The sequence below is a fragment of the Pelmatolapia mariae genome, linkage group LG13 (genome assembly GCF_036321145.2).
Source record: "Pelmatolapia mariae isolate MD_Pm_ZW linkage group LG13, Pm_UMD_F_2, whole genome shotgun sequence".
NCBI classification, from domain to species: Eukaryota; Metazoa; Chordata; class Actinopteri; order Cichliformes; family Cichlidae; genus Pelmatolapia; species Pelmatolapia mariae.
The window spans coordinates 17671535-17687021 of record NC_086238.1 but is presented as its reverse complement, the minus strand read 5'-3'; the positions used below and the strand labels follow the sequence as shown (position 1 = coordinate 17687021).

At 41.6% G+C, this 15487-nt stretch overlaps 2 protein-coding genes across 2 annotated transcripts in view; one reads left to right on the top strand and one right to left on the bottom strand.

The window, feature by feature from the left end:
• The first annotated feature begins 877 nt into the window (after window positions 1-877).
• mrpl2 (mitochondrial ribosomal protein L2) lies at window positions 878-3502 on the top strand. Its single transcript, XM_063492298.1, has 8 exons — window positions 878-954; window positions 1297-1387; window positions 1482-1653; window positions 2406-2547; window positions 2627-2742; window positions 2824-2934; window positions 3035-3108; window positions 3191-3502. Exons 2-8 carry the CDS (start codon window positions 1316-1318, stop codon window positions 3398-3400), a joined length of 897 nt encoding a protein of 298 aa, XP_063348368.1. The 5' UTR covers window positions 878-954; window positions 1297-1315; the 3' UTR covers window positions 3401-3502.
• A 12-nt stretch (window positions 3503-3514) lies between these two features.
• LOC134640486 (phosphofurin acidic cluster sorting protein 2-like) overlaps window positions 3515-15487 on the bottom strand; it is a 44723-nt gene continuing 32750 nt past the window's right edge. The window contains exons 12-25 of the mRNA XM_063492299.1: window positions 14117-14244; window positions 13824-13956; window positions 13599-13703; window positions 13227-13333; window positions 11961-12115; window positions 11766-11876; window positions 10463-10565; window positions 9807-9839; window positions 8168-8210; window positions 8019-8061; window positions 7675-7813; window positions 7314-7537; window positions 6455-6568; window positions 3515-6335 (exon numbers count right to left, since the gene is read on the bottom strand). Of these exons, the coding sequence (XP_063348369.1) occupies window positions 6220-6335; window positions 6455-6568; window positions 7314-7537; window positions 7675-7813; window positions 8019-8061; window positions 8168-8210; window positions 9807-9839; window positions 10463-10565; window positions 11766-11876; window positions 11961-12115; window positions 13227-13333; window positions 13599-13703; window positions 13824-13956; window positions 14117-14244 (1554 nt within the window). The 3' untranslated portion in view covers window positions 3515-6219. The remainder of the gene's footprint in view (window positions 6336-6454; window positions 6569-7313; window positions 7538-7674; window positions 7814-8018; window positions 8062-8167; window positions 8211-9806; window positions 9840-10462; window positions 10566-11765; window positions 11877-11960; window positions 12116-13226; window positions 13334-13598; window positions 13704-13823; window positions 13957-14116; window positions 14245-15487) is intronic.

The following is a 15487-nucleotide window of genomic DNA, read 5'->3' as shown; positions in this document are numbered from 1 at the left end:
GAGATTGGTGGAGAGGTGGGTGCCCAGAAACCTGAAGCTGGAGACAGATTCTACCCATTCTCCATTTATAACCGGAGGGGAGTGGACCTGTCTGTGCCTCCTGAAGTCCATTATGAGTTCTTTTGTTTTAAGGATGTTAAGCATCAGGTTATTTTCTGAGCACCAGTGGTACAAGTTCTCTACCTCTGCCCTGTGCGCTGTCTCATCTCCATCAGAGAGGGTGGTGTCAATGGCATACTTGATGATGATGTTGGTTGGTTGGGTTGGTGTACAGGGCTGAGAACGCGGCCCTGCGGGCATCTGGTGCATAGTGACAGTAGGGGGTAGGGTGGGGGCCAAGTGGGACTGACTGAGGCCAGTTGGTTAGGTAAGGCTTCTGACACCAATGCCAGCTGACATTGTTTGCACTTCTTTGTTGTTCAGAATCTTATTTGTATTGTTAATTCTTGCTTTAATATATATATATATATATATATATATATATATATATATATATATATATATATATATATGTACATTTTTTTTTACTTTATTCTGTTTTTATTTCTGTTTATTAGGTGCTTAAAAAATAAACTTAAAGGCAAGGAATGTCTACTCCATTTTCTTCAGATACAGAGAAATGTATTAATCAAAACTTTGCATATTTGTCATATGGTTAGATATTTGTATGAAGGCAAGCCTGCCCTCTAGAGGCGGAGTTTAATCTGGCTGTCCTTAATGAAAGCTTTTAAACAAGAGAAGCTACAAATGCAACAAAGGGTCAGCTTTAACTTTTAGAAATATTTATTCGCTGTAACTGTAAAATAACAACTGGTACAAAGGGAACCTCCGACAATCTGTTAAAAAGACTTTGAAGGGGAGTTGGGGGAATACGTCATCACTGCGCGACATCGCGTGCAGGACTGCGAAGGACGCAGAAGAGACGCTCGGGATGAAATAAGTTAAAATATAAAGGTTAGTCGAGTGCTACGGTTAGATTCGGTAATATCACACACTTGACCTCAGACTAGGGGTTAAATAAGATCGGTTCATTAAAACAGAAAAGAAACGTTACTGAGCTGATGGAGCTGTCTTTGTAGAGAGACGCTAAGCTAGCGGTGGTTCACGTTTGCTTGTCATTTGGTAACTGAAGACATGCTAAGCAGAGCTGAGGCACATATGCAACCACCGATAAAAGTCAGGCGTAGTTTTGAACTATCGATTATGTGACCGATTTGTGTCAGCTACAGTCGGGGCCGAAAGCAGGAGAAATGTTAGCACTTGCTTGATTTTAAACACAGTGTCTCCCTTCATCAGTCAGCAGGTCCTTGTTGTGATGGCGCTGTCGTGTCTAACTCGAGCCCTGCGCTCCCTGACTCTCTCCCAGCCCGCATTGGTCTCCTCTCAGGTAAAAACGCCTCCTGCCTTGGTCCTGTCAGCCATATTTAGACAGTAAACATGACATCAGGAACAATCTGAGCGGCTCTTTTTGGTGTTGACAGGCAGCTGCGTGGAGTAAGCTGGGAGTTCAGGTGCCCAGTAGTGCGGTGATCCAGTGCAGAGGCTTCCTCACCACAGCCTCTCTGGAGCAGAACAGGGTCAGATGGAAGCAGAGGGAGAAGTACACCATCAGGCCTATCGGAATGAAAAAGACAGGAGGCAGAGATCACACAGGTAAAGTGCAGTGGTTAAAAAAAAAAAAAAATAGCTGTATGTTCACAGGATGTTAAGAGGAAAAGTTTGATTTCCCCCTCTATTTGGTTTTTGAGATACAGCCACATAGGGGTTTGTTTCTCCTCTCCATAATGAACCAGGGATCTTTCCCTTGTTTTGCGAATATGTAAAGCACTACACAATGTGTACTGTGTTTAAAACACAACAAAGATGCCACTGAAGTCAGAGTTTATGGTGGCATTTAAATGCTGATGTACAGCTTTTAAATACTCCACATCTTCTAGTTTATCAATGAGGACAGAGACAGCTTTATATGGTGAAATGGCCCCTTAATGCCTGCTCCATCTATACCCAGACATCGGTGGATGCAGGGGGTTCACACAGAGTGGAGTGAAAGTCACGTGAATTCAGACTGAGGTCACACTGCAAAAAAAAAGACCAAAATTCACATTTGAGTCAGTGCCTGCAGTGTGAATGCACCAAAGAGACCTGCCTTCAAAAGAACAGATTAGATTCAACAAATAGATGTTAAATTTTAAAAGGGAAACAGTGATTTTATTTATTTTTTGTAGCAGTCTGCTACAGGAAAGGTTTTGTTACATTTTGTAAACCACCTTTTAATAGAAACCTGCCTGGTGCTATAGTTAAAGTGTGAAATTGTGCTCAAGGTAAAAGTTTGAACTCCTGTGTAGCTTCAGAATTCAAGGCTTGTGGCTTCTTTCAAGCGTTTGCCGCCCTACTTCCTTCTACAGGAAGAATACGTACACACGGCATTGGCGGTGGTCACAAACAAAGATACCGGTGGGTAGACTTCCATCGTCTACGGTATGAAGCCAACAAAGAGGGCCACCCTTTTGAGGAGAAGGTTATTGAAGTGCGATACGACCCGTGCAGGTGAGATCACTTACTGCCCGGAGTCTAATGTGTACGCTCAAAGTACTGAAAACACTGAGCCGGGTTTGTCTGCGTGCAGGTCTGCTGATATCGCCCTGGTAGCTGGAGGTGAGCGAAAAAGATGGATCATTGCAACAGAGAACATGCAGGCTGGAGACATCATTAAAACATCTGGGGTTATTGGACGCATGGCAGGTACAGGATCCAAGTTTTTCAGTTGGAGGTTCGTCGGCCTTCGTAACCTGTATATCTAATGAGAATTGTTTAATTTTGCAGTTTCGGCCAATGAGGGAGATGCTTACCCGCTGGGGGCTCTTCCTGTGGGGACGCTGGTGAACAACCTGGAGGTACAACCTGGGAAGGGATCAGAGTATATCCGGGCTGCAGGTAAACTACTGTACTGTATCCCTCATTATGTAAGCTGCTGGAAGGCGAGGTTACTCAGAAAAGCTACTAAAGTGAATGCTGTGGTTCATTTGGTTTTCAGGCACGAGCGGCGTTTTGCTTCGTAAAGTAAATGGAACGGCAATCGTTCAGCTTCCTTCAAAGCAGCAGGTTCAGGTGAGGTCATCTGGAGTAGGATTATAGCCGCTGTTAAAGACACGTTCAGTTTGGCTAAATGCTGTCTCGTAAACACACACAGGTGCTGGAGACTTGCATGGTCACAGTGGGACGCGTCTCCAACGTCGACCACAATAAACGGATCATCGGCAAAGCCGGGCGCAATCGTTGGCTGGGCATCCGCCCTTCCAGCGGCTTGTGGCAGAGGAAGGGAGGCTGGGCAGGGCGCAAGATTAAACCGCTGCCTCCGATGAAGGTCTACATCAACCTGCCCTCAGTCTCAGCGAGCTAACACGGCACATGTTGGACACGTTTAGCGGATTGTAGATTGTTTCTTTGATCCCTTGGGATGAAATCTAACATTGTTCTGGGAAATAAATCTAAATAAAGACGAGCCGTTTGTACAGAAGATTAAAAATTTTTATTAAACACAACTGCTTGTGAGAGCATGGAAAGAAACAATATAAAAATCCAAAACATATTTACATCTATAGTAAAACATGCAGAAGTAACCCATATTTATTATTTTTTTTTTTTTAGATTTTTTTTAAGTGGTAAATTTAAAAATACTGTCATGTCATTTAAAATAGGGTTTGTGCAAAGACACTGGGTGGCATTTCAAGTAACCGGAGCAATGAGATGGCATGATGTAACTTTAGTTAGACCAGGAATAAAAGGATCAACGCTGATGATGCGTTCTTTTATGTTTGCGGTGCTAAATCACGGTGGCAAAGTGAGCATGCCTGCTCATTGATCCAGCCTTGTTTAATGCCCCCATGCTACCTCTGGATTTCGGGCAAAAAAAAAAAAAAAAAAAAAGTCTTGAGGTTACATACATTGAAATACACTTGTTATTTAGTATATGAAAAGCTAACCCGCATGACAAATTCCCCTCAAATAACTCTGCCATTGTTAATACTTAATGCTGAAATATTTAAGGTTCAGTTTGCGCTCCTGACTTGAAAGAGGGTGAACTCTTCAAAAAGCAGGAGACGGAATAACTTGACTGTACAAGTCACAGGCAGACACGTGCGGTGGAAGCTGTAAAACAGACCTCAACATTTAGTGGCAAAAAGGTTACGTAACAAATGAGCCATGATGGGTTTTTCAGACCAAACATGGCACTTAAAGCCATCAATGTAACACATCATCCCTATGGTTAAAAAAGAAATCAAGAGCCTTCTCCTGACTACAGGTAGTGGTTTAAATTTCAAAAGTAACACCTAACACTTTACCTTGAGAACCAAAGTATGTCCCAATTTGAGCTACAATGTGTGTAAACCCATATGAAAGTGCATCAGGGAAATGTATATGAGGAAAACATACCTAATAGTGTTTGCATTGTACTTCATAGTTATGAGTTCTGGAAATATATTTGGCATTTATGTCAAGAAATAAAGGTATACTATTTGTGCTTTCAATTTAGTGGAAGAGGGAGGGGAGTTTGTGATTCACAATAGTATATCTTGTACATGTTTATATACAATACAAAAAAAAAAAAGCCAGCCTATCAAAGCTTGTTAAGTCTTCACTTTATAAAAAGCAACAACCTCATAGAGAAGGCCCTTTGTCCAAAGGTTTCCTATTGCAAAGGTTTCACGTAACACTACTCAGGAAGTACCATCGAACATAGAGCACACCTACACAGACACACGGGGGGCAGTGACTTGGACGTCAGGCAAGACTCCATACACTTGTAGTCATATTTCCAAAGCGAGTCAGTACTTGGCTGTCAAAACCTTTTTTTTCCCTCCCTCCGAGTCAGACGGACTCATTTGTAATATTCCCTCCATAGCCTTATGCAATACTGAACCCTTTCAGTAACGTGCACATCCAACCACAGTGAAGCTGCAGTAAAGGACACAATGGTAATCGCTTAGAAATGTTGTTTAGATTTGGCTAAATGTGGAGCGCTAACTGGTGAATTTGTCTCAGAAATCTTAATACTGATCTCCGCAAAGACCACAAACACATCACATATACAATTTGAGTTTTCACTTTGACATACTATGAAGTTAGGCCTGGCCAAGATACTCCTGCGACTGGACTGTTTAAAAAAATAAAAGGACTCGACTTTGGCACATCACTGCACGGTCTAGTTTTTGCTAAGTTACTGCAGGTCTGTGACAGGTCCGCTCAGGTAAAGCTGAACACAGGGGCGACCACGTTTAACCACAGAAATGCTGAAATTCCACCTGGAAGGTCGAATTACGAAAAGATGGAAAGTATGAAAAACAGCACGACAGCTCATGCAATCGCAACTAAGTTTGGCATTTCAGCTGTGGGGAAATAAGTAGTTACCCTGCTTCTAAGTGGCTGTTACTGTACAGTCTGCATGTACACCAACAGCAAAGGGAAAACATCTGCATTAATAATAATGAACTGATCTGATATTCTGCTTACATGTAACAAATGTGTCATAGCTACATTCATTATAGCTACCTTCAAATACATTGCTCGACTTGGGTTTCTTTTTTTTGACCTGCTTTAGGTATACAGTGTGCTTCAAAGCAACGAGGCAAAGAACATTCTGTTCCTTCCTATAAAAGCTTCACCTTTCTGAGAAAGTAAAGGGACGAATAAGAAAACTGAGCAGTGAGTTAAAAGGATTCCATCTAGATTCACAGCAATATTCCAACTTTCAACAACGAAACACAAACACGGTCTCCAACAATCTCACGCACGCCACTGCACATCACCATCACACTCCTCCATTGTCTATAGAGTAACAATAAATGTAGGATTTCACAGAAATAATAAAATGTTAACAAAAACAAAGTGCAAACACAGCTGCCATTATCGAAATGTGGCAAATTGTCAAAAAACCTCAAAATACCTCCGAGGCGGTAGCGCAAATATTACAAATTAGTACTTGTTCTGTTTTGTAGTGTGTAAAAAAAGAAAAAAAAAGAAAACAACAGCAACACCCAACAACATCAAAAACATCAACATGAAATTTTGTCTTGAACGTGTGAGTCTGTGAGTCAGTAAGATTTCCACAGGAAAACTATTACTGCCGGGAGGAACGAGGAGGATGTCGGTTTTTCTTCGAATTTTCTGCAGCCTCTCGCTGAGACGGGTAGAGCCGAGAGATTCTGGTGGTGGTTGTGGTCACACGGGCTTTGTGTAACCGAAGATTCCCACCGGGAAGTGCTTGACATGCGTTGGCCACTGGGCAGCGAGCTGGAAAAACTTGACGTCATTCCACTCCACTCCGTCAATAGTTACTAAGGGCAGAAAAGACAGAGCTAAATGCACGAGAAAAACATGATGGCTACACTGCATTATGGACACAAGGTGGCAGTGGAGCTCCAACAGTGGAGTCAGGGCTATGGCTCTGTCTCACCTCTCAGCATCGTGTGCTGGTGCTTGGCTGTGCAGATCAACCTGCTGATACCATCAATCACTTGGCTCTTAGAGTCCAGCTCTTTTTCCTTCGGCTTCTTGCTGAGAAAAATCACTGGGAAGGGAGAAAGAAGCAAAGTCATATACAAAAGAGCTAAAAAAATACTTTAATAATGAGAAATCCACAAAGTTTGGTTTCACAGGTCATGGAGGATGCTGCTGCATTACTTGCACAGAGCCTGCTGGGAGAAGCCTCATAAACTGCCTCAAGCAATGTCGCCTGAGTCAGCATCAGAGAGCGCTGAACACTACAACATTTGGACCTCTGTAGCCTGCATCACATCTCTGCTGGAAACCACAAACTTGATTTGACATCAGCTCCTCCTGGTACAACACACCCAAATAAAGCTACGTTCAGCTGCTCCCTTATTTCCCAAGAGTTCGCCACAGTGGATGTGTCCACATGTTTCACTTGGCATAGATTTCAGTCCAGATGCCCTTCTTGACAAAACCCTCCCATTTATCTGGGCTTGTGACCCCCTGAGGCTGATTTGTGCCTCCTCCTCCTTGAACCGCCAATCTTTTTGTGTACAGCACATGTGACTCTGACTGAATATAATTGTATTTTCAGTAATCAAGGCTATAATTTGGAGAAAGAAATAGAAAATGTGGAATAAATGAGGTAATCTATCTGGTTCTGCCTGCTTTGTTTGTTTTTTTTTTTACTGTTCATTGTAACTACAACAAGAGAGTGGAGACTAAAATTTCAAAGAGTGGAGAAAACTAAGCAAATAAAACCAAAAATACAAATTTGAAAAAGATTTTTTAGTAACTTCTATGTGCTACTCCTCCAAGTGTACCTTTTTTGTTCTTCTCCTTAGTAACAACAGTCATAGCCATGCTGGGTGGAGGAGTGAGTTCTCCGCCGCAGGGAAGGCGGCTGACTTGTAGTGAACGGAAGTTACTCTTCAGGGTGTTCTTCAGTCCTATGTCTCTCTTCTCGCCCTCTTTCTTCTTCTCTGGGCCTTGCCATGTCCAGTAGTCCACTTGCAGCCCCATCACCTCACTGCCCGAACATGGAGAGCTACAAAGGGAAACAAACAAGGCCTTGCTTTGGTTTGTTTGTGGTTTGTTCATTTCCACATCCGTTTACCCTGAAAGCTACAGTGATGTGGGCAATTATGAGTATTTGTTTTAATAAGAGACGTGGGCTTTTCATACCCAGCTCCAGACAGGGTGGTGGACACAGAGGGGGACTGTGGGGGCGTGCCCCCGATCTCCTTTCCATACGGACCTGCCGATGGAGGCGTCGGGGAGGACAAGATGCTTGTGTTGCCTCCCATGGCATCATCTGAGTCCACTGCAGATTTAGGGGGAAAAATCATTGTAAGTGAAAACTGTACCTAAAAGATATTTAATGCTTTCCAGATTATGCCAACTCTTCCTATAACTGAATTAAGTAGGAAAAGAGTGCTTCTCTCTTTATTTTCCTGGTCAGTATCCTGTGAGTAAAATCCCAATGACACTAAACTGATAACACATCTTTAAAAATGTGCTTTTCTTACCTGAGGTTGAGAGGCTTTGTTCCACAATCCCAACTTTCACTACCTGTAAGAAAAATAAGAGCCAGTGTTAAAGAAAATTTTCAATATAGAATGAATTTAAAAAAAAAAGTGCAGGACAGGTTTGCATGGTAAACAAATGTGTTTCTTACCCCAATAAATGGCACAAATTTCTGACAGGAGTCCTCATCAGGGCTGTGAAAAAGAGCGAGAACAAAAAGAATCTGTGAGTTTGACCAACTGTGGGTCTGAAACACTTTCAACACTCTAGAGGTGCACATGAACACTCAATGGTCCTGGAGGGCAGATGGCTGTGGCATGGCCTGCACCATGTCCCATCACAGCGGAAATGGCACATGACTGGCTTGGGTGGAATGGGATCATCTCGGGGAGTCACGATACAATGAGATGAATGAGAGGACCTGCTCCTTACAACCAGAAGAAGACGGGGAGGTGGGGTCTCTCTTGTCAACCAGGACGATAACAACAAGTGTCTGCTTTTAAATACATGACTGTTTTGGATCTGTCCAGTAACTGTGTGGCTGCTTTATGTCCAAGATTACATGCCTATCCAAACAAACTAAAAACAAACAAAAAACAGGATGACAGTCAACATCCCGTAATGTTTGAGGCACGCTCAGGCCCACAATCAGAGTGCAAAAGGTTAGTACCATAGTTCTGCAAGTGTCCAACAGTGGCACTTTTAAAACAAATCACTGATTCTTCCTTAGTCTTTAATGAGCTTACAAAAATAGTCTGCTGCCACATCAAACAACAAAAGAAGCACTGCTGGTACCCACTCCCATGCGCATATGCAGGACAACACTTCCCAGAAATTTTAATGCTTGCTTCATTACACAGAATTCCAGTAACATTATCGCACAACTACATCAGGACTGAACTGCACCACCTCTTTACTGTGTGTCAGGTCATTCACAAGATCCTAATAAAAAACATCTTATAAAATATGGACATGCTAAATCTACTTGCACTATTAAAACTTAAGTGTGTCAACTCGTAAAGACTTTACCCACGTATTATTTCTAAAAACATCTGCCCAACAGAAAGCAACTCGACTGTAAGCACAACATTCAGGTATCTGAGCAGCACTGTGAGCTGTAATAAACTTCCAAAAATAACAATTACATATTAATCTTAACTGTCAAGCTTTTGCATACAGGCTTTGCTTTACTTTGTTGTGCCCCCAAACGCATTTGTCAGTAGTTAGTATCATTCATGCAATTCAGAACACTAGCAGTGTTATTAAGAGTTCAGTTTTAGTTTTTCAAATGGGAATGTAACTTAACTTATACTTTGTTATCTCTGTTCACATCATCATCATTTTTGGTACATTTTATAGATTTTAAAAGATAATCTGAAAATGTTGTGAAACAGTGTTTAGGTGACAAAACAGCTGATCTTGTGACTGATATGGAGTTCTTTTGGTCCTGCAGTAACAGTTGCATCTATAATAAAACAAGGAGTGGTTTTAAGTGTGCCATCATATATACATATACACTGTTAGATATTGTAAGTCAGCAAATCATCCACGCTGTGAATATTTATTTTAAGGTTGTTAGGCAAATCGTCACAGCAACAACACGGAGGACAAAGTAAGAATCAAAGTCATACCAAACCAAAGACACACGCTGGGACAGAGTGCCAAGTGAAGTTACAGTGAGTATCGAAAGTGAAAAGGGAAATGTTAAGACACAGCAAGAGGAGCTCAAGCCAAATGGAGAAGGGAAAATAGGGAAGGGGGGGGAACGAAACACGAGTTGAATTAGATACCTGATGTAAAAATCAAAATACAAACTTCTTTTCCTTGAATGCAAATCAAAAAGGGGGGAAAGGGGAGGAGAAGGAATGCAACAGCGTTAAAACTGTGTTGTTTTTAGTACCTTCTGACCAATAGGAAGCCACTCTCACAAAGAAGGGGGAAGGGTTTGGTCAAATCTCAGAAAGAAAACAAGCAAATGCACAGAGAAATGCAGTGGACTCTCTCTGTCTGCAGATGTGACTGTGAGACACCTAGACTGGACTTTTTAAAATTTTTATCAAATCATACAAAACCTACAAGTCCTGCTTTCATTCAAGTCAAAATAAACAGAAGTGAGTTTAGTGTGGAAACTGAGCTGATGCTTGCTTTGTGTGTTTAATGCATGTTCTTGCAGCTGCATGCTTACATGCACATTCATCTAATTATGTTCCTCATGCAGTTTTAGCTGATATTCACTACAAGTGCTAGTTTATGATGGGCTGTCATTGCAACATTAGTTCAATGATTCATTTTTTGGAAACATAGAAGAAAATTAACATCAGAACTACCAGTTACAAATAACTGCAACACAGACTTGCTTAGAGCACAAAAAAAGCACAGATGCATGCTCAAATACAGAAAACATTGGATGAATAAGCCACAACTTTAATAAGCATGGTCACTTTACCTCTTCTGCTTGTAGGTGAGCATGGCTTCTGAGATGGGAAACTGATGGGACACGTTGGCACCGGCCAGATACTGAATGATTCGTCCCGCTACATCTATGTTATCTTCAGGGAGCAAAGAGATAGATTGTTAACAACAAGCCTCTCCTGTTTTATGTCTTGCTAACAAGCTGACATTTGATGCAAATGGTAATTTTCACATAGAGCAGTGTGCTAGGGGACTGTGCATTCATCATTCACATTCCACTGAATTAAGGAGATGGGGGCTGCTGAGTGTAAAATGTCATTAAAATGTGGGTGAAGTCGACCGTGTGACACACGGGATAAATTATATGTCAAACAAAACGCATGTGGGGGTCGCTCGTATCCTGGGATGCAATTTTTTTTGGCAACTTGAAATATAGACTTGAGTTTTAATCAATTCATTTTGACCTGTAGCTTCTCGGCACTTAATCGACTGAGAACACTCAAAGTCAGTCCTATTACAAACTGCCTTCAGTGTCGGGATCACACCTTATGGTAAGAATAAAAGACCTCTGCTCTAGATTTTTTTTGTTTTTTGGTTCAACCCAACTGCTTTGAGATGATTCAACACCATGTGTAACATTGTGACTCTTGCACCTTTGGGGATTAAAGAGAGGGAATTAATAGGTGAGGATGGGTGAAGATTATCAGGCATGTTTGGGCAGAACAAGTGATAATGGAGGAGTTGGATTGGAATAGAGGCTTAAGCATGGATTTATGTGAGCCATTTTATGTAACATTCTCACATGGTGAGAGTGTAAAAAATATATATATATTCAAGGCTTAAAGTTAACAAGAAAATCCTAAAATAAACATCAAACACGCAAATGTCTTCGATTTGGCTGCTTGGATTAATCCTACGTATTCCTACTTTATTGTTTCAGACTAATTAGCTACAACTGGCATACAGCTGGGAGGTTTAAAGCTAAAATCGTTGGAGATGTTGGAAAAAGTTGAAACAAACAAACCCAAAAAGGTTATGATGATGTACCTTTTCAAAAACAACAACCTCTGTTTTTAATATTACAATGTGTTAGAAGCTTCGGGGTAAAAATGAGAATAAGACTTCTGACAGTCTGGCGGTCTTCTTAATCAGCAGCAGGCAGTTTAAAGGAAGAAGGAATAATGCCATGATCTCAAACAGGATGTAGCTGTCTTTTGCAATTGGAAGAAATCTCTTTCTCCAATTCATCAGCCCCTGACCTCTGCTCCCACCCAATTTCTTTCCCTTTCAAGTTGGCTGCACATAAGAAATGCAGACACCAGAGCTGCGTGTCCTACCTGAGGCGGGCCGTTCTGTCCTGCAGAACAGCTCTCTCCACGCAGTGTCCATAAAGATGCTGTTGAACCGGCTGTCAAAAGAAGCCACGTGCTTTGCCAGGGGATGAGAGCCTGTGGAGAGGATATTTATATATAAAACAAACGCTAAAAGTACAGAATATGCCTGCATGGATTTCGTATAAATCAATGAATTACCAATGGGGATCACCAGGAAGCGTATGTAACTCAGCCAGTCAGGGGTCTTGTTGGCTAGCTGCTCCACAAAAAACCTCAGGATGGTGCTGAGGTAACTCTGGTCGCCTGCCACCGCCACCTTCATCGTCGGTGGTGTCTGTGCATTACAGTTACAGCTGCAAGGGATAAAAAAATGGAGCCAACAGATGAGTAATTAAGAGGACGACTAAGATTCAACTTCTTAGAAATATGGGTCAGAGCATGAGTGTGAGAGAAGTGACGGAAGTCTGAAGCAGAGATTTATTTCTCAATAAGATCCATCTGGTTTAAAACCGGTCTTACCTTTTTGGGAAGCCAAAATACGTCATAGGCTATAATTTATTAGGTACTTGCGAGTATCTACAAGCCTTTCTAGAGCAAATGGCGCAACATTTTTTAGATCCTAATCCTACAATAATAAACCAAAGACCAATTCCATCTTTAAGTTAAACGACAAAAAAAAGAAAGAAGAATAAATTCAGTTTAGCCAGGAAAAATTCATCAAAAGGGTCTTAAACCCGCAAATAATTTCAAGTTTCACAAAGCTCTTTCTAAAGCAGCAATCAAACCCTAAAAGTACTTACATGCTGTAACATATAATGGATCATCTTAAAGAATTTCTAGGTAATGTCAAGAGAGATTAAAGCAGAAGAGAATGTTGATACATTTGGTATTAAAAAGACAAGAAAGTTGTGTTTACTCCAAGTGACAACATCTCAGAAAACAATCATTCTGTTAGCGGTGGCACAGCACTGAGCAAGCACGTTAACATCAGAGACATGCGCGGCTCTGCGTGACATTGCCCCAGCTGGAGTAAATGCGTTGACTGAGGAGCAGGTGTCTAAAGCGCTAAAAAGTTGCAGTTCAGCTGAATAAGGGAGAAAAACATGTTTGACAGAAGCAGTACAGCAAACCGAGAGAGCCTCGTCTCCCACTGACATGACATCCTGAGGAGATGACAGCCGAGCAGATGGATCCAGGAAACGGAGAAGGCAGCTGAACTTAAGCTTTTCATGAGGAAACGGCCGTATTTTGATAGAATGGGTTCACGCACAGTGAGCGCTTTAGCAGCATGAGCAATACCATCCTGGAATTATCTAGTGAGTAGCCATCAAACACATATAGTTCGGTGAAGATTGGTTCAAGATAATGAGATAAAAATAAATAAATAAACAATAAAAATCACGCCATCTGATGGGCTGTGTCATTCAGCCAATGCGTGTGTATGTATGCATGTATGTGACTCACAATCTCTGGATGCGAGTAACGATGGTGTTGAAGGCAGCCTGAACATCTGCAGCAGAGCAGGTTGACACAATGGGCTGGCCCTGTTCATGGAGCAACTCGGCTACATACTGCACAGAAACACACATGAGAGGGACACGATGAGTTAATGGATATACCAGAGGCAGGGTTGATCGGGTTGGAAAAAAGAAAAAAAATGATACTCGGAAGCACACACACATTTTTTTTGTATTTTCCTCTTTTTGCAACAATGTAATGTGTGCAGCATGGGTAAAAATAAGCCCTGTTCTGCATGATCCGTGTGGTTCTATCGCATGTATGAACAAATGAAGGTAAAGGAATTCATGATTCAATGCTACTTATAGAAAAACAGACCTGTCCTTGCCACTCTGTAGTGTTGATGAGAATGATGCTCTCTGGTAAGCGTTCGTCAGAGATGAGAATCTGGTTTAGTTGGTCATAGACGGACTTCCTCGGAACCTTTGACACAAATTAGGAGCGCAAAGTATGACAATGACACAAGTCAGCACATTTCCACTGGACTGAAAAAAAAGGTGTAAAGAACAGAGTCTGATGCTCGATCCTGGATGCGTTGTCTACCTGGGCTATGAGTCTTGAGTCTGGGGAGCACTCAGACTCCATGCTGCTGGTCCTGTCGCTTTGGGCCTTGGAATTCTGCCTGTCTTTCATGGAGGTGCTGCGAGGTCGTCTCTGCAGCTTGTTTTCCACTTTACTGAGGAGACAACAAGCGAAGAATAAAATATATGACAGTCAGGAAGAAAAAAAAGAACCTAATGATCCGGTTTATAAGAAAAGCAAATTAACAATTAAAGCAGACACACATTAGATCTATACTGAATGCTTATTCCCAGATGTAGTCATCAGCATTTTACCTGGGAGACATGTGGTTTTGGGACTCAGTCTTGCAGAGCTTGCCAACGGAGCAGGGCACCCGTTCAATGTTAACATCCCAGCTGCTCACCTCCCCAGGCCCTGGCCCGCTGTCATCAGTCTCTGGCTCCTGAACCAAAAGGGGGGGAGCAAAGATGAGCCAAGAGGGCTGTAGGAGGACAACGCTAATGTTTATCAAACACAGGCACTGCAGGTTTGCAAATGTTCAAGACAATCAATTTGAGAGAGAAAATCCAACTCAGTCATACCACAAGATTAGTGGAAAACAAAAAATAAAGTGTAAATGAACACAAGTGCATTTAATGTCACGTCTTTTTCAACATTTCAAAACTGTATAAAACAATTCATGTCTATTAACAACAAATATTAGCTGGATTCATGCATTAATTATTAACCAGGGCTCCATGATCCCAGGCCTATGAAAAATAACAGCTAATTTGTCTCTTCTGTAAGTTACAGAGCTCAGTTAAAATACTTAAAAGACTGAAAAACAAGACCACAAAAAACAAACAAACAAACAAAAAAAAAAAAACAAAAACAAAAAAAACCCAGAAGAAAGATGCAAAAGTACCTTTCAACCTGCAGGGCTGAGTCTAGCCATTTGTCACTTTACAATTTGGTTGAAACAGAGCTTTTTCCCAGCAGCCGTTGCAACGTGAAGAGAGCAGGTAAGCATGTGTTGCTAATTACAGCTTTGTTTATCAACTGTTTCATGTCAAATCAGCTGCTGTCAGAAAAAAGCTCCATATGCACTCCATGGGCCAATGAGCTTCCCAGCAACTGTCTCCTGGCAACCAAAATTTTCACCTAACGTTTTATTTGTGTGTCTACAGTAACTCTTTTCTATGTGTCTGCATAGTAAAGCACACAATTAGAAAGTACTTCAAAGTTTGGATAAAACCACACATTAAAGATGAGTGTCAAAATGTCCAACATACAGTCAAACACATCATTCCTGCATACACACTTCCATATGCACATTAAAAGATCAAGACCTTTAAAAATGAATATTTCCGATTTTTAATTTTTCTTTTTTAAACACTCGCAGGTATTGCATGGCATCTCCAATTCAAACGGCATCAGTTTCTCTTTCTGTGGTTTTGTGTGTAGCCCTCCTGCTGCCAAGACGAGAGTTGAAAGAGCAGAGGTGGAGGGTGAGGAGGTAGAAAGATACTGGCCTGGTGAATAACTGAGCTCATTTTTTTGAGGTTTGAGATAATGGTGTAAGCCGACCATGACATATGAGATAAAAAAGTCATGGTCTCTTAGCAGGTGGCTGGGGAAACACTGCTCCTGCAGCTTAGATATTCAGTTTGAACTCACTCAGTGGATTGGTGTGCTGAGTGGCTCAG

Bases quoted from the DNA above. Each gene is read 5' to 3' on its own strand.
- mrpl2 (XM_063492298.1), top strand. From the start codon at position 1,316: ATGGCGCTGTCGTGTCTAACTCGAGCCCTGCGCTCCCTGACTCTCTCC. The intron at 1,388-1,481 runs GTAAAAACGCCT...TGGTGTTGACAG, and splicing joins CCGCATTGGTCTCCTCTCAG to GCAGCTGCGTGGAGTAAGCT. The intron at 1,654-2,405 runs GTAAAGTGCAGT...TTCCTTCTACAG, and splicing joins AGGAGGCAGAGATCACACAG to GAAGAATACGTACACACGGC.